Source organism: Sturnira hondurensis, unplaced genomic scaffold (assembly GCF_014824575.4).
Source record: "Sturnira hondurensis isolate 20B ecotype Veracruz unplaced genomic scaffold, ASM1482457v3 Scaffold0020237, whole genome shotgun sequence".
In the NCBI taxonomy this organism is placed as follows: Eukaryota; Metazoa; Chordata; class Mammalia; order Chiroptera; family Phyllostomidae; genus Sturnira; species Sturnira hondurensis.
The window spans coordinates 1,958,418-1,978,869 of NW_028092868.1; the positions used below are offsets into that span (position 1 = coordinate 1,958,418).

Below are 20,452 nucleotides of genomic sequence, written 5' to 3' on the forward strand. Positions count from 1 at the left end.
GAGAAACACCCCTTACACTCGGGGCCTTGGGCATTTACATGCCTCACCCTAGGCCCACCCCCAGCCACGGAGCTGGGCTCTCCCATGCCTGCGCCCTGCCCAGCAAGGCCAGGTCAGCTGGAAGCTCAGTGCAAGACCCATTCCTGAGTGAGGAGAATGATTTTTCAGGCCTGGGACCAGCCCACTTCTGTCCCTGACCCCTCTCCTCCAAACAGGGCCCAACGGTCAGCGAGCAGGAGCCTCTTCAAACACAAAACTCTAGCCTCCTGGCTGGTGGCAGGGACATGGAGACCCCTAATGACCACTGTGAGCCCAGGAGAAGGCTGAGCCAAGTGTGAGACAAGCTTTGAGATGGATGGACACCCGGGTCCTCCTTTCAGCCAGGCTGCTAACTCTTCACATGACCCGGGGCAATTTGAGGGGTCCTCTATCCCATACGGCCCCTCTGGACACCCACTGTTCATCATGCTGATGGACTGCTGGGGGGTTCCATTCCCTCTTGACTGAGGTGGCCTCACTGGCCTCAACATGCCCCTGCCCCCCCACCCCGAGCCCACCCCAAAGAGCACAACCAGCTGGGGTGGGTGAGAGGCCACACTTACTTGGCAGGGGCTCCTCCCTCTGTCTTCATCCACCTGTGGGGAGAAAGACGGCACAGCGTGAACCACTCCACCTTCCCCCCAGGGCTCGGCCCTGTGCCCAAACCCTCTGGAGGAAGGCGGAGGAGCCTCCTACAATTGGGAGCATTCAGATAAAGAGGACTATGGCCCACCTCCCAGGGAGCTTTCCCCAAGGTGGAGAAGAGATGAAGATTCAAGGTCAAAGACAAGACAAAGGCCGTGAAAGCGGGCTTTTGACTTCCTGGGAGGGTCTCCAAATGTATCATGGGAAACACTCAAAAAATGCCCTGGACAATTACACTCCCTCAGACACAAGCAGATCTTCCAACTGAACCAAACACACACACACACACATACACAAGCACACATTCATGCACACACACAGACATCCGTGTTCCAGAGCTGGCTGGGAGGGAAGGTGTCGACAAGAGACTCACTTTCTGTCCTGTGGATCCAGGTCACAGAAGGTGACGGTGTTGAGAGGGTAGTGTCGTCTGAAGAAGAGCCTGCGGCACAGACATCAGATAAACAGGATGAGTGCCAAAGTGCCAGGTCAGGCCACCTCCCCACCCTCTGTGGCCGTCATAGGTCAGCACAGCCTCTCCCGTGTGACCAAGACAGCCTGAGCTGCTCACACCGGGGACATAAGCACTGCACGATGTGCTATAGAAGCGCCTCTCAAATGCTAGGGGTTAGGGAAAGAAGGAAGCAGCTGGCACTGAGGGATGAGAAATGGGGAGACCCAGGAGGAGGAAGGAAAGGGCTGGGGGAACATGTTAGAGAGAACACGAGGGGAAGGTTCTGCTCTAGAAAGCAGGTGCTTTTGACGGTTGCATTTGCGGCTGTATACCCAATGCGGGCATACTTGTAGAAAGATGGAAAAATGGGTAGATGGATGGGCAGGTAAGTGGAGACCAATGGGGGAAGGTAAGCGGGGGCAGTAGAGATGGGGGTTGAATGGATGCAGATGGCTGAATCAACTGGTAAGTGGGCGAGCAAGAGGATGGGTGGATTGCTGGATGGATGGGTGGCCAGGCAGACGGAGGATGGATGGGAGACAGACGGGTACAAGGGATGAGTCAATGGTAAGTGGGGGGGTCAGTGGAAGGACAGATGGGTCACAGGAGGACAGCCCGACACAGAAGTGGGCAGAGAGTCTTACTTTCTCTGGTTGTCAGTCAGTGTAATTCCCTGGGCAGAAACTTTGAAGTGAACGATGGTGGCAGCTGGCGTGGGGTCAGCAGCCAGTGTCTCAGAAATGGCTTTGGAGATGGCCTGCGGCCCAGTGAGTGACTCCATGTCCACAGAGTTGACGAAGAGCACGTTGCAGGCTGGAAGAAACCCACCCAAGAGAAGTCATGGGGATGGTCCCCAGGCCCTCTCTTCAGGAAAAAGGTAGCAGAAAATTTCTGGCCAACCTCAGGCCCAAGCACCTGCACCCAGAAATGTGGTGCAGATGACTTCTGAGGCCGAGGGTGATGTCCAGTCTGCACCCACAGGAGGTGACGGGGCAGAAAGGAGGCCGGGCCTGGGCTGGGATCCAGTCTGGAGCAAGCCACTCACCTGCCCCTTGCTTCAGCAGGTCAGTGGTTGAGTTGGCAGGGCCCGAGCTATTTTTCGATTCATCTGTAGGGTCTGAGACAAAAATTTAATTCAGCCAGTAATTAAAACTCTAGAACTGGAAAGAAGCCCATGTCTGGCTGGGCCTAAAGCGAGCTTTGAAAACAATTTGTGCAATGGATACTGCTTTCCGTATCAGGCCCTGGCCGTCGGTACGTGTGTGTCCAGTTGGAACGTTCGGTAATTGTTCCCTGGCTGAGAGCTCTGGAGTCCAGCAGAGCTGAGTGCAGACCCTCAGCCCAGCACACACTGTCTGTCTACAAAGGGACATGGTGGTGAAAGACGCATGCCATCGGGTTTCTGAGACGCCCCATGTGCAGTGTCGGCCTGGGGCTTGGCACAAAGCATACCTTCAAGTGGCAGCTGGTGGCGCTCTTCGGCACTGATATCTGTGTACCTCAATACGTGCCCCCATTCGTTAAACCGTTAGTGCGGCACAATTATAACGTCAGTATTAAAAAGAATCGAGTATCGTTTGCACCTGCACTTTCCAGACTTTGGTGTGCAGGCTTGTTAAAATACAGATTGCTGAGGCCCCGCCCCCGAGAGCCTGATCAGGTGGGCTTGGAGAATATTTACATTACTACCGAGCTCTCGGAGGTGCTGATGCTGCTGGTCTCGGGATCATACTTTGAGGTCTACTAGTTTAGACAATGTAAATATCTATTTTATCATTGCTGAATTACTTTGGCAAATTCTGTAGAAATACAATTTAATTAGTGTCTAAATTGTATGGTTAATAATGCTATTTAAGTTGTATTTGAACTTTTAAGCTAATAACGGCAGTCGATTATCATTAATAATTCAATGAATTGAACTGGATACATAGAAACTATCGAATAATATTGGAAGTTTTCTGCGCAGGCAAAACCCCAGGAACTTCAAGACAGAGACAGAGAAAGAGAGGAGAAAGTCCCAGGGGCACTTCTGAATGTCCTACTACTGAACACAGAGGGTAGGGAGAAGGTACCTCACTCAGCTCCCAGTTTCTAGACCTCAAGTTCATGGCCAAGTAAATCCTCTGTTGTGGGCCCTGTGTACTTGGGGGCTGGGGAATAGAAGCCCCTGCTGTAATAGAAGCTATGCTGTGAAGAGCTTTGGGGTCCATCTGTCATCCTCCAAGGCTGGGACACCTCTGAGAGAAGCTGAAATCTCCTTCATCATTCAGGTTCTCATCTTCTATGTCCTGTGGCTCTTGGGTTCCATTCAAACTTCACACAATCAAAAGAGGGCTTGTTCTTCCCTATCAGCTCAGTGTCCCCTCAGTCAGAAACCATCCGGACAGCCACCCACACTAGAAACTTGAGGGATATCTGACCATCCCCTTTCCTTCCTACACCATGCACAGCCCTGCCCCCTCTCCTACAAGAGATCCCTCCCACACACTCTCTCCTCTCCATTCAGACCAACCTTGCATCTCATCGTGGACCCTCCCATGACCTAACGCTGCCTTCCCCTCCTCCTCCCCCTCCCCTCAGCCCTGCCCAAGGACACCCATCTCATCCTCTGGACATGGTCCTCCCCACAACTGTCTCTGCCTTCTAGAGCCTCTTCTGGGATGAGGCTTATTCTGAGAATCCAATCTGGATTTCTTTGGGGCTCCAGAGAATTTTCCAGAACAATCTGGCAACTCAATTATGTATGTTCTCAGAGTTAAGCTTTTTAATAAACCTTTCCTCCTTTTTTTAATAGAAGGAAAGGAGAGTGGTTTCCCCAGATTCCCCAGATTGGCAGACGACCCATGCCCTCCCACCCCGGCCCAAGTACTGGAGCGCTGGCTGGGCTGCGACATGAAGGAGGCCCATTGGAGGGTGCGCTGGGAGAGGAAGGAGCGCCGGGTTCCTACCTCGGTTTGGAATGACCAGCTTGCAGGGCAGAGCCAATGGGATGATGGAGTGCTGGTAGACCAGGGCAGAGAGAGACCCTGCAGGGAGGGAGACGGCATGTCAGGGGCAGCTTTGCTGGAAGTCGGAGTGGGGAGGGGGCGCACTGAGGAAGCCCACCCACACCAGCTTGCTAGCCACAGTCTTCAACTTCTTCATTCTCCCTCACCCCACCAACAAAACTGAAAATCCACTCTCTCTTTGTCAGCAAGACCCAAGGGAGAAGATTCCAAAGGTTCACCCTGCTAGTCATAGGTCACCTAACAGCTTTCCTTTCTCAAAAGTTACTCCCAGCAGCTCTCCCAAGCCCCGCCAACTGCTGGCGCCCCTCTCAGGATGGTGGGTTCAAATCCCAGTGAGGTCACTTATTAGCTATGTGTTCTGGAATAAGCCTAACTTCTGTGAACCTCCACTTCCTCCTCTGTAATGTGAGACAACAGCACATACCAGGCAGGACTGTCATGACACCAGGAGTAATATAAGGGACCTAGACAGTGACTTTCACACAGGCGGTGGTCAACAAGGTTGTTACAGCTGTTAATCAGATTACAACGATTACAAGCCTCAGTTGGGGACAGGACGAATACAAAGCGGATTTGGGCAGCGGGAAGGGGCTATAGCACGGAGGCAGAGAGCCAGCCACTGCCCGTTTCTCTGCTATGTCTACCGCAAGGGGGACTGGCAGAACCTGAGGCGGGGGAACCTGGGACAAGCCTGAGACCCTGCAGGTGGACTGTGGAAAAAGAAGTCGGGGGGGAAGAAATCTCACCGAAGTTTGGCTCATTGGGGCACCCCTTGAGCTTGACGCCCCTGGGGCCGGTCTCTATCAGGAAATGTCTCACCAGCTCATGGGTCATGTCCCCTGGGGTGAAAAGAAAGAAATAAGGATGGGTCATTTCTCATGGTGTCCGCCCTCCACCCCCGACACGGCATCATACCCTCCCCCGTGTGCGGGGCTCTGACTCGAGGAAATGCCACACAGACAATACGGCCAGAACCCCAGGATGAAGAGACCACGACTCTTCCCACCCCTGCAGGAAACACAACCACAGGGTCCCGATGATCTGGCCTCCCAATTCTCTGAGCCCCGCCACTCCCAAGCCCAAGACTCTCCCTCTGCCGAAGAGTCTGATGAGCAGGAACGAGCTCCCGTGGGAATCAGAGACCTGCCTGCCGAGCACCCAGGCCCCTCTGGCACCTTAGGGTTTGGAGAGACTAGTCCTGAGGCCCGGCTCAAAGAGACAGGGTTACCCTTTTTGTTCTGCTGCATGATGGTCGGAGGGGGAGAAGACACCTTCATGGCCAGCCCATAGGCTCCTCGGAAGGAGTGACTGTCACGGATGATGAAGGCCCCCGGCTCCTGGTCCTTCAGGAGTGCGATGGCTGGAAGGGGAGGAGGAGAGAAGGGGAAATAAGGAAGTGATGGCGCTGGCCCTCCTGACCTCTCATTGGGCCTCTCGAACCTCATTCTTTCTTAGGTGGCGGGAGAGGGAGAACTCCAGCGCCCCAGGGTCTTTCTACACTAGAGTCAGCCACCTTGCTCTGTAAATAGCCAGAGGTAAATACGTCAGGCTTTGCAGGTCGTGTGGTCTCTACCGCAACGACTCAGCTCAGCCGCTGCAACACACAAGCAGCCACAGACAGTACACCAACGAGTAGCTGTGGTTGTGTTCCATGGCACTGTAGTTACAAACACGGTCAGCAGTCTGATGTGACTGGGGGCTGCGGTCACTGGCACCCTGTCCTGTCTCCACACAGCCTCTCCCTGGGGGCCTCAGGCGGTCTCATCCCCACCCCCATGATCCCAAGTCTGTTTTATCTATCAAGTACACAACGGTCTCCCACATCATGCAGACGGGGAGCTGAAGTTTCCTATTATCTCGGCCAGACTTGTACTCTGCCCAGGAAACCAAAACTTGGCTGGTTTTAAGGATCCTTCAAAGGAGCATCTACATGCCCTGCTCTGCCCCACCCCTGCCCCCCACCACAGGGACTGCTCTCCTGCCTGACCTTGATCCCAGCCCCTCTCTGTGACCACCACGTACTGCTTCAGGAGGAAGGAGTCTACTTAAATTTCTTGCCCAGGGAAGGCCCGGTGGGCAGCAGCCAGCTGTGACCTCGGACACACTCCAGGGCCCCCCAGCACTCACCCTGCTCCCTGGAGATCTCGGGCTTGTACCAATACTTGGAAGTGTCCTGGACAAATTTCACTTTAGCCCGGGTCTCGGGGCTGTTGTCTAAATCAGGAGAAAACAAAGTGTTATGGGTTAAATTATGTTCCTCCACCCCAAGAAATACAGGGGTTCTCACCCCCAGTACCTGTGAATGTGACCTTATTTGGAAATAGAGTCTTTGCAGATGTGATCTAATTAAGATGAGGTCATGCAGGATTAGAATGGGCCCCAATCCAATACGACCAGTGTCCTTATAAGAGAAGGGAGAGACAGAGAGAACAAGGAGAGCGTGTCATGTGAACTTGGAGGTGAAGATTGGAGAGACGTGTCTACAGCCAAGAGACACCAAGCGCTGCCAACAAGGGCCTGGGAGAAGGGCCTGGAAGAGACTCTCCCTCGGAGCCTACGGAAGGAGCCGGCTCTGCCAGCACCTTGACTTTGGACTTCTGGCCTCTACTACCTCGAAAGGATAAATTCTGCTGTGTTCAGCCACCAGGTTTGCAGTACTTTGTTATGCTGTCCTAGGAAACTAACCCAGAAAGTTAGTGTCCTCAAACATCATCAGAGTGTGGCTAAAAGGGACTTTGAGCAGCTTTGTCATCCTTCCCGCCAGCCGCCAGCCATGGTGTGTCACAGACCTGCTCTTGGTCCAACAGCCAGCACAGCACTCACACTGAGCCGACGAAAGCCCTGCCCCAGCCCGGATCCCTCTTGCTCTGGAAGATCCAGACCAAACCCTTCCTGCAGCTTCTCCCGCAGGCTAAGTAAGACACCCGCCTCTGGCCCCTTCCTCCCAACCTGATCAGAATGACCTTGAAGATCAGGACAGGAAGACGCAGCTCATTCCAGCGCCTCCCCCCAACCACCTCTTCACTCCCCGTGTGGAAATCCTGGGTTCTGGATCACACAGGGCAAAAAAGTCACTCCTGCTCTAGGACCAGGAGGGGAGGCTTGGCCTCAAACTTGGAAGCCATCCCGTGCATGTCCCATGCCCTACATCTCTGGTAGATGCTCTGCCCTGCCAGACCCTCTGCAGACCTGGGATGATTTCAACGTTAGGTTCTGGAAGGACCTCTGAGAGTATCTGGTCCAACCACTTAACTTCACACATGAGGAACGTGAAGTTCAGAGGAGGTAGGTGACCTGTCTGAGCCCACGGGGCGAACCTTTCTATGGTTAATTGAACAGCTTCTGGAAGACCTTCCCAGGTGAGAAGACACTGCAGCCATTTCAGCGCCGGCTACACCACAGCTTCCTGGCCAGGCATTAGGATGTGTGCCCCTCGCTCCCTAACCTCTTCCTTCATCCTCTGGCACAAAAGAAAACAAAGGGGGAAAAAGGAATGCTCTAGTTGTGCTGGTTTCCGCTCCCTTCCTGAGAGAGGGGACTGGAGGCAGTCTGCACCGATGATTTTGTAAAGCCCGGAGCATCCAGACCAGACAGGGGTCGGGTTGTGTGTCCAAGACTTAGTCCATTCCAACATGCCACTTAAACTCTGCTAGGTTTCCGGGGTCCGTCTCTGGAGGACCGGGAGGGGCCAGGCCAGCCCCTTTCCCTGGCAGCCGTGCACTGAGGAGGGCCCCTAGGCTAGGCAGCTGGGCCGTGTGACTGTGCAAGCTGCCTCTCTCTGCTCTGAAGGCCCGGCCCCATTGATGCTGGGCCCATCTAATGAGCTGTCAGAGGCTGCTGCAGCCTCATGTGCCTTCCTGTGTTGACTATGATGGCTATTTTAAGCAGGGGAGATGGTGGGAAACAGGAAATGTCCCAACTACTAGAAATTCTGCATCCTCTGAAGAGAGGGGCTGGGAACCAGATGTCTGGTGGGCAGCAGGAAGCAGGGGTGTGTAGGGTCACCGTCAGTGTCCTGGCTTGGCCGGACCTCGTAGCGACACACTGGGAATCTGGGCAGCTGGGACCCATTCCAGGCTGCCCAAGGCTTCCTCAGCCTTCCTAGAATGCCTCACAGTCCTCAGGGCCCCTCTGCACACAGGCAGATTCCAGGTCTGGATGAGAAGCGGCCGATCAGCTGAGGCCTTGACCTTTGTGTTTGGATAACGAGCCCTCAAAGTGGAAGCAAAGAGGCCAAGTTCTGCTGATGAGTGAAGAATTCAGTGTGTGAACCTGCAAGGGCCTCTGTGAAGCCAAGTTGGTAGAAACTAGACCCCGGTGAAATGCCCAACCCTTGGCCTTGTCCCATATCACATCTGGCAGCCAGATCTGTGCGCCGTGTGTGCACAGCAGGGATCAAAAGGTGAGAACAAAGGCCTGGCAAAGGAATGGAGGCCCGGGTTTGGATGGCAGATTGTCACAGGTATGCTACATCACCACACCCCTCAAGCGAGGGAAACGCGATAAAACAGCTCCCATGATACTTTAAGAGAACTAGTTTTGGGGTAGCATGGGCCTGGCTTGGGAGCCTGGCTCTGCCATTTATGAACTGTCTGGCCCTGGACGAATGGCTGAGCCCTCCAAGCCTGCTTCCTCACAGGCAGCTGGGAGGACGAATGAGATACGACGTAGCTCAGAGCCGGGCACACAGCACGTGCTCAGCAAGCGGCAGTGGCGGTGACCACCAGAACACTCACTAACACTGTCCTTAGTCCTATGTTCACTGTCAGCAGCAGCGGCAGCACCCGCAGCCGCCACCACCACCGTCGCGCGTTTACGGAGGCCGCCTCCAGCTCCCTTCACGCACATGAGGCGTCTGAGGCCCACGTGTAAGCCATCCGCCCACAGCCGTCTGCCAAGAGGATGCCAGACCAGAGAGCAGGACAGACACCCTAAGTGGCGGGCGTCATCTGTCAGCAGGAGACAGGGAGTGAAGAAGAGGCCCACCTGGCATGGAGTACTTGGAGAAGTCGGGCAGAGTGTGTGAGAAGGAGACAGTGCTGCCGCCACTGGGACTGGACATGCCACTGGTGACAGGCGAGGAGGACACCTTTCCATTGACGGTGGCGTAGTTGGGGAGGCTGCCCGCTCGGTCTCCCATGGACATCCTCCACTTCTCTGGCAAGGCTGGTGTTGGACTCCCTTGCCGGAAGGCTGCCGAATCCGGTGACGGGGAGGTGGTGGGGCTGCTCAGGCCAGGGTAGTAGGCAGGGGACACAGGGAAGGAGGGTGTGGAAGGAGCCTGGTAGCCAGAGGCGCTGCTCTGCCGGGACAGCGTTGGTCTTCGGTCCTCGGGGGTGGAGTAGCCGCCATAGGCCACGTGCCGGTCCAAGCTGGGGCTGCCAGGAACCACAGATCCAGGCCCTCCGAGGTGACGGCCCAGGCTGGGGCTTCCGGGGCTGGCTACTGTGTTGCCATGGATATTGGAGGCCAAGTTGCCCTGGTGGGCTCCAGGGTGCCGGCCCAGGCTGGGGCTCCCTGGAGTGGTGGCCACACTGCCATGGAGGCCTGAAACCTGATGGGCCCCAGGGTGCCGCCCCAGGTTGGGGCTTCCTGGAGTGGTTGCTGCACTGCTCTGGGGACTAGAGGCAGCATTACCATGGAAACCAGTTCCTGGCGGGCCCATCACCTGGCGGTGGCTCAAACTAGGGCTGCTGGGGGCAGCCATGCCAGGGTTGACAGCTCGGCGGCCAAAGCCAGGACTGGGAGGAGTGTTGGTGCCCACTGTCCTGTGGCGTGTCTGAGGGCTCCCAGGGACCGTGTGTACAGCGGCTACAGTGAACTGAGACCGGGTCTGGCTTTCTGGGGAGCTGAACTGCTGGAGCGAGGGGTCGGGGCTGCTGTAGCTGCTGCCCACGGCTGGAAGAGGAGAAGAACTCTGGTAGCTTCTCTGAGCTGAAGGGCTGGGCTGGCCCAGGCTGCCAGAGCGGAAGCCAGAATCCAGCAGAGGTTGGGTGGGTGTCCGGGGGCCCTGGTCACTGCTCTCCCCTGACGGGAAACTCCCCACCGAAGTGCTAGAGAGAGAAAGGGCAGATCATGTCAGCAGACGGTTTTAATGAAGAACAGGCTTTCAGTGAACACTCAGACCTCCCTCCCACCACTAGTAACAACAGTAAGTTCTACTCGCACGCACGGGAATATCAGGGTTTTTACGTCACCCTGTGGAACCGCCCGAAGAAGAAACTGAGGCTCAGGGGGGTTAACAATAGGACGGCCATCGCATGGCTCCTAAAAGACCAGGGTTTCGGGTCTGGCTGTGCCTGACCCCGAAGCACGTGTCCTCCCCTCTGTACTACTGTGGCTGCAGTGCCACTGGTCAGAGTGAGGAGCTCTCATTGAGACGGAAGATGACAGAATCTAATGAGCAAAATAAGTGAACAGATCAGGTAGGAACAGAGTCACAGGTGCAGAGGACAAACTGACAGCTGTCAGAGGGGAGGGGGTTGGGGGGCGGGCAAAAAGGGGGAGGGGATGAAGGAGAAAAAAACTCACACAGACAACAGTATGGTGATCCCCAGAGGGAAATGGGGCGTGGGGGAGGTAGAAGAGGGTACAGGGGGGATGAATAGAGATGGAAGGAGACTTGACTTGGAGTGGTGGACACACAGCACAATATACAGTTGACGTGTTACAGAACTGAATACCTGAAACCTATACAAGTAACCAATGTCACCCCAATAAATTCAATAAAATAAAAAGAAAGAAACTGAAGGCGGCTGTCCTCTTGTCAACACCAGGATCACTGAACCCCGGAGAGGGGTTCAAGCCACCTGGATCCTGTTTGTCCTGGAAGTATCCCCACTTTGATTCAGTCTCCCCAGGTGTGCCACCATTATCTTTAAATGTCGAGAGTGTTAGAATTGGGCTTTCATTCCTGGGTTGCTCTAAAAAGCAAAGACAAGGAAGTCTCATAGGGGATCTCAGCTCCTTAAAAAGTCTGCTTTCCAGCCATTGGATCTGGCTACTAATGGAGCAAGCTGCCTTGCACAGTAATGAGATTCCCATCACTAGGAGCATTTAAGCAGAGGCTGACTGATCTCTTGACCTGAATGCTGTGAAGGGACTATCCTCCAATGGAAGGTTAGATTAGATGGGCTCAGAAGTCAAACCCAATTCTCAGACGGAGGAAATCCAGTTCAGAGGAGACTGTACACAGGGGAATAACCAAAATCAAAGGTTCTACTCTGAAGGCAAGTACAAGTCCACAGAGAAGTAGAATGCAATGGCCTGTGAGTTGGGAAACCCGGATTCAGCTGTTAGTTTTCACATGTGGAAAAAAAAATGAAGGGGCTGGGTTAGATGACCCTGATTCTTTCCAGACACAAACTTCTATCCCTCGATGACATGGCAGGAGAGACAAAGGTTGGCAGGGACCTCGCATGAGCTGCAGCTGCAGGGTGGTGGCAAGGAAGCTCTGCACCAGGGGCCCCGAGGGGCGGGGTGGCTCCTTACACAAGAAGATGGGCCGAAGCCTGAAGCTGGAGACTGGAAGGATTCTCAAGCCTGGGTTGGATAAGTTCGGGTCCCTTGGGTGATGCGTGGGGGGTGGGGGGGAGATCATGCAAGAGCCAAAGGCAGGGAGAAGTCAGGGGCCAGGCCAGGACAAAGTCTGCCTCACGCCACAGAAGGGGTCAGAGGCAGAACATCCACTTCCTGCGAGAAATAACCTGTATTCGGAGGAATGGGAGGACGTGTCAGGCTGAGTGGGGCAGGGTGGGTGGGGGACACCGAAATGGAGTTCTGTGAGATTAATCCCAGAGGAGAAATGCTAGCTTCCTAAACCCTGGGAAGAGCTAAGACCATAGCTGGAGGGTGTGAGTGAGAAGCAGTGTAAACTTCCTAATGTCCAGGCTCTCTGAACACCGGGGGCTGGCAGGTGCGGAAGACCCCCTTTTCTTAGACAGACACACCCTCTGCCCGAAGGCAGACCTCCCCAGATATGGAGCTGTCTGCTCCATCAGGAGACTGGGAGGGGGGCAGGGTGGGCTGGGGTCCATGCTGCGCTTGAGGAGCCAGAATTCTTAGAATTCGGGCAAAACTGCCTCTGCTCCCCTAGCCGCCTGCCCTGCCCTGGGAGGGGCACACTGTATCGGGCCAGTGGAGGATTCCGGCCCACCAGAGGCCGGTGGAAATGTGAGGAGGTAGCTGGAGCAGTTTCAGTGCCTGGGGATCCCAGGATGTGGTGGGGAGTGAACGTGGGGTGGGGCAGTCAACAGCAGAGTCCCCGCTCCTGGGGGACAGGTCTGGTGGGGGCCAGTTCCTCTCCCACGCCTGCCACCCTGCACCCTGCCTGGGCTGACCTGCAGCTGCCTCCCTATGTCGTCTTCCCTCTCCCTATCATAAAGCCCACCCTGAGCCCAGCAGCTTCTCCCTGCACCCCAAATACAGGGGCCCCCCCTTCAGACCCCTCCCCTGCCCGGTTCCAGGTTTTCCCCTGTCTGACCCCGTCAGAATGACAGCCACATGTCCACAAAGACATCTCTCCTCACTCCCCACCTCGACCCTCCTCACCTGCAGCTTTGAGCCCTCGGCCATCCACAGCCCCCAGCCCTCTGTCCTGGCTACACTGTCCTTCTAGAAAGCCCTCTTCCTCCTGCCTCACCTTTCAACACTATGTTCAACCTCCTGGCCTCACCGCAAACACCTGCAGCCCCCAGAAATCCTCCCTGCATCTCTAGCCAGAAATCGCAGCCCCCTGCTCTGAGCTCCAAGAATTTAACTGACACGTCTGCTTTGGGTACATCTGACTCATCCTGTGCCATGCACCGTAACCCAGGCCTGGAGGAAAGGAGGCGGGGGCGGGGGGGGCTCCCACCAGACACTTTTGGTCTGAAACCTGTTTCTGCTACTGTTTAGCTGCAGGACTGTGAGCAAGCTACTTCACCACTCTGTGCCTCAGTTTCCACTTCTGGAAAGTGGGGATGACGAAAGTACTTACCTCATAGGATTGCCGTGAGGGTAAATAAAATAATCACAGGAAGCATTTAGCAAAGTCCCTGGTGCAGAGGAAGCACTTACTACTAGCGATCACTGATGTAGAGTCTAACTTTGGGAGAAGGAGGCTTCAGGTTCACCTTCGTATCCCCCACCTACCCACCCCCACTCCTTCCAGCAGTTCTAGATGGTGGAATTGAATTCAGCCCAGGGATTAGAGCTCTCACGGACTGTGGCACTCAGGGGACGCTTGCTGTCTCAAAGCGTCTGATGAGCTGGTTTCCTAGGGGCAGCAATCTGGGCCTCATTTCTGCCTGCCCACACCCTGAGCGGATCCATGGGGCCTCACCCATGCTGTCCCAGGCCTGGCTCCTCTCCCACACTCACCTGTCAGCACTGAGGATGGGGCTGCTGGTGGAGAGGGGGCTAGGAGAGACAAAGGAGCCGCCCAGAGTCCCGTTCCTCACAGGTGTGTCGTGGCTATAGGCGTGGGCAGCTGGGGCGCTGAAGCTCTTAGACTCAGGGTCCTGAGTTCGAGGCCCAGCCACTGCCGTCCTCACCACCGACTCGACGTAGCTCCGAGGCTCTAGAAGGGGCCAGGAGACAGAGACTTAGCACAGAATTATAGGATGAAATGAGGATCCTCTCCAGAGTCCAGCTGCGGGGGACAGCCCCAAAAGGACAGCCAAGCACACAAAGGGCACTTCTGGGGCTCCTGCCTGCCCAGGCCCACCCCTCCACCCAGCATCTTGGAGAAGCTCTGGGAACCGCACAGAACCTTTCCCCATGGCTTCGCTCAGAGAAGCCTCCCAGAAACAGACCCCAGTTCTGCCTGTAAACTCAGCCACGGCAGAATCTTCCCTCTCAGAGCAAGGATGCCCCTCCGTAGCTGGCATCCCCTACAGCTGCTTTTCTTTGATGTCCCTGCCTCCCCAGCCCCGCAGGCCCTTCTAGGACGCACAGGCAGCACTGGAGTGTGGATGTAGAGCTCCAGCCACCCTTGCCCCTGTCTCAGGACAACACCAGAGTTCGCACGAGCTTCACCTCACACCCAGGACCCAGAAGCAGGCGAGCCGGCCAGCAGCAGGCCTGTGCCAGTAAGTCACTCCCAGCCCCTTTATGCCAAGACACACCCACCTCCTTGCCTGACACACTTAGCATTCCTCTGGAGACTGACACCATTATCCCCACTTGGTGTTCAAAACATCCTAAGGGGAATGGGGGCGGAAGGGACAGGTGGCAGAAAGGCCACCACACGGATGAGGACACTGAGGCCTGGGGAGTGAAATGACCAGAGGCCTGGCCAGTGCTTGTCCAGCTCCCCCAAACCAACTCGATCCAAACTGGGGGGAGGGGAGCAGCAGGATGCCCTGGGCTTCTCAAGGGACATGATGAGGGATGGCTGACGCTCCCGCCACCTCCAAACCTGGCACCAATCCTGTCTCCCCCAGGAGGGGCGTGGCCGAGCACAGCCACACTCTGCCCGAAATGAGGGCATCTGCTGAAGCCAGCCTGGGACACGGGTGGCCCTGTGAGGCGCCAGGCAGGCCAGGCTCCTGGACTCACTGCTGGCCAGGACTGTGCTGGTCACTGAGTCTGCAAACAGGCCCCATCCCCTCGGTCCAAAGAAGACCCTGCTTTGGAAGAAGCCCCACCACCATGGTGTCAGGGGCACAGCCTCTTGGCATGGCTCCTAAAGTGGCCTAGAGGCCTGGCATCCTGCACCCAGGCCGAGGCCTGAGGATGGCCCTTCAGAGCAGGCCCTTCACAGAGGTCTGGGAGTCTGCGCACAGCTCCAGCCAGAGGCCACCAGCCTGTCCTAGTTTCCACCCAGAGTTCCCTCCAAACAACAGCAGTGCCGGTGGGTAGGGGCGGGGCAGGATGTCTGCAAAGGGACAGCTCCGAGCAAACTATTCCAGGTACAGGGTAAAGGGCGATACAGAACCAGCCACCTCGGCACCCACAGCTGGAGTCTAAATGGGCAGAGGCCATCAAGGCGTCCTCAAGAGCCCCCTCACCCAGCCCAGGCCACCCACCCACCTCACAGAAGTCCTAGCCCACATCATTCCAAAGGCACTGTTTCTTTGCCACCTGTGCCCACGGTCTTATTGGAACCAGGAGATGCTACAAGGATCCTCTGACCCAGGGCAGGCACACTTTCTTGCAAAGGACCTGAGAGTAAATATCTTAGCCTTGGTGGGTCGGCCAGTGTCTGGGACAACCACCCGTTCTGCTATAGCGGTGTGAGGGCAGCCAGAGGCAGCAGTCCCTAAAGGGGTGAGCATGTCTGTTTCTACAAAAATATGCGAGGGACAGGATTTGACCAAGTTTGATGACCACAGATCTCACCTATCTCCTCACCCCAGAGAGGTGGAGCGGTTTGTCCCAGAACACACAGCGGACATGGATCCTAGTGCCACAGTCTCCTGATTCTCAATGCTGGCTCAGGGTGGCCAGAGCGGAGCCACAGCCTCACAGGGGCACCCAGAGCTGGCTGCCGCCCAGAACCCCAGCCCATCACCTGGAGAAGAGCCCACTCCACAGAGCTATTACTAATGCTAAAAATAGCACACTGTTGTACAAAGAAAGTAGGATTTGGAGAATGTAAGTGTCCTGCCTGGGTCACACAGTACCAAGTGGCAGCCTAGGGAACCAGGTAGTCTGGCCCAGAGCCTGCTCTCTGGCCCACTGCACATATGGCCACCTGAAAATTGGGGAGCGGACAATTTCAGTGCCTCTAACCTTGCAGGAGGTTGGCTGGGGTCCTGGAGTTACCCAGCGTGGCAGTAGGGGACCTCACACCCACAGAAACGGTAGAGACCCAAGGCACGCCCTCTCAGCCCATCCCCCACTACCTGGAGTCACTCTCTCTGAAAAATCTCCTGAACACTTTCAGGCTCTCAGCTTCACCAGGGTCCCCACAACACTTGGCACCCCTTCTCTCCCACCCAGAGATGGGGGGATCGCTCCGCCCCCTTGTGCAGCGCCGGGCATCTCACAGGTCCTAGATACTACGTGTCTGTCCTGCAAACTAGAGATGTGTGATCTTTACCCTTCAGCTCCACCCACACAGAGGTGCGTCAGAGCTGAGACCTAAGAGGCACACACTCATTTTCCTCATTCCTGGGGATTCTTGCTGCCCGCAGAAAGTCCAGCTAAAACCCTCAGGGAAGGCCTCTGAAGTCCGAGCTCTTCCCCCACCAGCCACGTCCTCCTGCTCCAGGAAGAGACGAGCGAAGCCCCTTCACTCAGTCTCTGCTGAGTGTACCCAGAGCGGGAGGGACTGTGGGAAGCTATCTGATTTTCTGAGTCCATCTCCAGAACTACTCAAAACCAAGCTTTTGAGCCCAAAACTCAGTCTTTCCAAGTTTTCAAACTCGGATTTCTATATTGAAAATGCCTCCTTTTCCTGTCTATTCCTCCCCCTCCCCCTGCCTCCGTACAATGTACAACTGTGGGCTCCCCTCCTTCACTTGATGGATGGGCACCTGGGACAGGCTACAGAACCTTTCTGGGACTCAGTCTTCTCATCTGTAAAATGGGAATGAGAATACCCACCTGCCCAGCCAGGATCAAGTGATAAGAGATGGGAAGTTCCTTCTAATTCTTTCTTGCTGATTCCAATTAGCTGTTTACAAGCAGCCCTGCAAGGCTGCCTGCCTATGCCACTGCTGGCCTGCGGCTGCCTCCCTCCACCCTCTCCTGCCTTTCCCTCCTCTCCTCCAATCGTGGGGCAGCTGCACCCAGAGGCAACAGGGTTGGGCGCTGGGGGGTGGGGTGGGCGGGGGAGAGGTGGGGCCAGGAAAGGTGCTTCATGTGGAACATTCCTGGAGCCCAAACCCATTCCAAGTGGCTGACGGTGGCTGCCAGCAGGCCAGAGAGTGTCTTGGCCCCACCAGGCTGGGGGCACTGTTGCCGCTTCACCCACACCCTAAAGTGCATTTTCTGCCTCCCCGAAGAGGCTCTTTGCTTGGAGAGAAGGGGCTCGCCCACTCCAACTAAAGGAAGCCATGCGGATGGAGGAGAGGGAGAAAGTAAAGAGAACCCCAAGTCCCAGTCCAGGAGCTCCGAAGCCGGAACGCCAGATTTTTTCAATTGGGCCACATGCCCCTCCTCTGGGCTGCGCCTCACCCTGTCCCTACCCTGCTCGGCATCCTACCTTGTGCTGGAAGGTCTCTTGGTATCTCTGTCCTCACCAGGCTGTCTCCCTTGTCCTTATACCTTCAGTGCCCAGAGCAGAGCCTGGCACATGGTAGGTGCTCAGTAAATCTACATGGCACAACACTGCCCTAAAACCCCAGATGCCACAGTGCACCCATCACCAAGGATCTCAGAGCAGGAAGAATCTGAGGAGGGGTCATTTCTAGTCCGGTGTGTCTACCTTTCTGCCAAACCGGCCCCATCTAATCCTCTGGACAAACAGAATCCAGCCTGGACGCCCCGTTCCCCTTCCACCCTGAAGCACTGGGCAGGTATGTCAGGCTCACGTCTTTACTGCTGCAGGCTTCTTCCTCTCCCTCCTTCATGGCCCAGAGTCCCCAGGCCCCACGCCCGATGAAGTCCCTCTTTGCATTCAGAGGTGTACCCAGTGCAGTCACAGGGAAAGGGGCAGACTCCACCTGCTGATCCAGGTATAGGGTCTCAGCTGCGCCCCTGATGACTGTGTGCACCTCAGTCACTTAATATCCCTAAGCATCACCTCTTCTGTGAAACAGGGTTCCTAGCACCTTCTCCTTAGTGCTTCTGTGACTAGCAGATGAGATGTGACAACGACCCCACATGGTCCTGCCCTGCCTGTTGAACCTCACTCTGCACCACACGCCCCCTTAGGTCCCCTGCTTCCAGCATCCAGCTCCCTTCTGCTCTTGGCCTCACTGACTCTGCAGTTCCTAGGGGGAAAAAATGCTACTGACTCCCACCCCAGGGCCTTTGCACATGCCTTTTTCCTCTGTGTAGAATGCTGTCCTCCCATGCCAGTTCCACCAAGTTAATGTCACTCACTGTCATCACTCACTTCTTCAGCCAAGGTCAGGGTCTTTACCGTAAGGCCCGAAAAAACTGCATCCCTTCCCTTCAGAGCCCTTATCTCACTATGTAATTCTGAGTGGTCATTTAACCCTGACTCCTGTCCGTGCTCCACATGATTCGGAACCACGGACCTGCTCAACATGACATCCCCAGGGCCTGGCCCAGCGCCTGTCGCACAGTAGGCACAAGGAACAGGTATCAACCAAGTGAAACAATGAATGAGAGCACAGGGTAATACAAAGCATTAGCAGGGTGCCTTGAACAGGGCAGAGTCCCCTAAAGTTTTCTTTCCCCCTGGCTGAGGAATTCCACCTCTGACCATTTTTCCTCACAGGCATTTTTTTTTTTTTAATTTTCCATCAAAGTGTCAGCAGGGAAAGAAAGCAGAGCTTCAGAGGGTCAGCAAAGAATGTGCTTTAGTCTAACTAGGGGGTAGCACATGAGTCAGGGAAAATGAAACGGGCTTCCCACAGCCTAGCTCCCTGCCCCCAACACGCCCCGCTCCCCAGGCCACAACAGCAGTTCCAACCCCCATGCTGGAATTCCAGGGCACAGTGCCTCGGTGCCTCGGTGCCTCGGTGCCTCAGTGCAGGAGGAGGGCTTTGAACCAGCCTCTTGACTAGGAGAAAGGGGATAATTCCACTCCCAGCCCTGCAGCTCCCTAACTGTGACCCTGGGCAGATGCCCCCACCCTCACCCTCCAAACATGACCTCAGTGCCACAGCTGTGAAAAGGGTGGGTGTGGTGGAGCTGATCCTTCAGGACCCACCCCTCCTAAACTGCAGCTGAAGGGCAGCAGTTGGAGGTGGGTGGCAGGACTCGGGCCCGGTAGGCTGAGACAAGCACGGTACAACGGGCAGGCCCCAGCTCAGGCCTGAGGGTGCTCGCTCCTCTGAAGTGTCACCCCAAAGTGGGCAACAGCCAGGGCCTGTCAGCCTATGGGAAAATCTACCTCTGACCTTCCCCCTGGGGAGAGTTTGAGGTCCCACCCATCTGATGAAGTCAGCAACCACGAGGAGAATGTGGGTGAGCATCTGAGAGACATGAACGAATGCTGGCTCCGGGCCCCAGCTTATTCCAGACTCCCGTCCCAGCGTCCCTGCCCTGTCAGGAGGCAGCAGCCAGGAGCAAGCAGCCACTCACCCTGTTCTGGGATCGGTTGCTGGGGATGCCTCGTTCTGCAACCCCCAGGCAGCCTGCTGTGATCGCCTGAACTCCGGCTGGAAGCGGGCAAAGCTTTATGGAAGCTCCAGCCACCTTGCCTGGGGGGTGGCAGATTCGGAGTGGCACAGCCCATGCCCGCTTTGGGGGTAGAATATCAAAATGGTAAGTGCAAAGGAAAGCAGAAGCAAACTTAAGAAAACCAGCTGGAGTCTATAGGAAACCAGGCCAAGGGACCTAGGGTCCAGGTGGGAAATCAGAACATGGGTTAACATGTAGGGTGAGCATGGCAGAGCCGGAAGGTGCTTCGATGCCCACCTCCTCTAAGCCCTGGTGGAGATGGCCTGCACCCTCACAGCAGATGCCACAAAACCACACAGGCCATCCAGGTTAGTTCCCCCTTCACTTCATCGGCTGCTGAGACGTCATTTGAACCCTGTTCCTAATAAGTTAAAGGCTTTCAACCAGATTTCGTCTTCTTTCTGCTTTCCTGTGTACAATGTAGAGTTCATCTAAATTAGGGGTTAACCTGAGACGCAGACACGCTAACTCCTCGAAACTTGTCAAAATTACGTGCACGATGCCCAGGTGCATAGGGGTGGGTCCACAGCTTTTCTGAGAGCCCCAAAGACACTGCAGTTCCAGAAAAACAGGCCTTCTACCATCTGTGTTGATAAGAGGTCACCTCGTGGCTCTAGGACACTGGTTCCGACAGAGCTGACTATCCTCCAGGGGACGTCTGCAATGCTGGAGACCGTTTCATTGTCACGAGTAAGTGGTGCTACTGGCACGTAGCAGGCGGAGGCCAGAGACGCCTCCACACACCCTGCCAGGCACAGGGCAGCCCCTACACCCACGTGGTCCAGGCGTCAGCGTCAGCAGGGCCAAAGTTGAAAACCCTGAGCTCCCCACCTGGAGTGCGCCCAGGAAATGGAATGACGGGCCCTTGCCCTCTGGGTGGGTCCCCTCGCCTCTGGAGGGGCTGGCTGCACCCCAGGTAGGCTGGCAGGGATGCCGCCAGGGTGGCAGGGACCGGAGGGGTGTTTTGTCAGCAAGGTGGCACCACACTGCCACCTGGACACTGGCTGTGCCTGAATTCGAGCTGTGAGCTCCTCAGTCAGGACTCAGGCAGTTTCTAGGGTGA

The 20,452-nt window shown here is 55.9% G+C and overlaps 1 protein-coding gene across 11 annotated transcripts in view; it reads right to left on the minus strand.

The window, feature by feature from the left end:
- The window catches only part of TNS1 (tensin 1), a 158,641-nt gene that overhangs the window by 5,808 nt on the left and 132,381 nt on the right, over positions 1-20,452 (minus strand). For 7 of the 11 annotated variants that reach the window (XM_037029103.1, XM_037029102.1, XM_037029104.1 and 4 more), the window contains 11 exons: positions 19,291-19,449; positions 13,507-13,705; positions 9,133-10,199; positions 6,274-6,360; positions 5,375-5,506; positions 4,893-4,985; positions 4,087-4,164; positions 2,184-2,255; positions 1,783-1,951; positions 1,058-1,126; positions 603-635 (listed from right to left, as the gene is read on the minus strand). In XM_037029103.1, coding sequence (XP_036884998.1) covers positions 603-635; positions 1,058-1,126; positions 1,783-1,951; positions 2,184-2,255; positions 4,087-4,164; positions 4,893-4,985; positions 5,375-5,506; positions 6,274-6,360; positions 9,133-10,199; positions 13,507-13,705; positions 19,291-19,449 — 2,158 coding nt within the window. The remainder of the gene's footprint in view (positions 1-602; positions 636-1,057; positions 1,127-1,782; positions 1,952-2,183; positions 2,256-4,086; positions 4,165-4,892; positions 4,986-5,374; positions 5,507-6,273; positions 6,361-9,132; positions 10,200-13,506; positions 13,706-19,290; positions 19,450-20,452) is intronic. The other 4 variants (XM_037029109.1, XM_037029107.1, XM_037029106.1 and 1 more) reach the window with 1 other exon arrangement.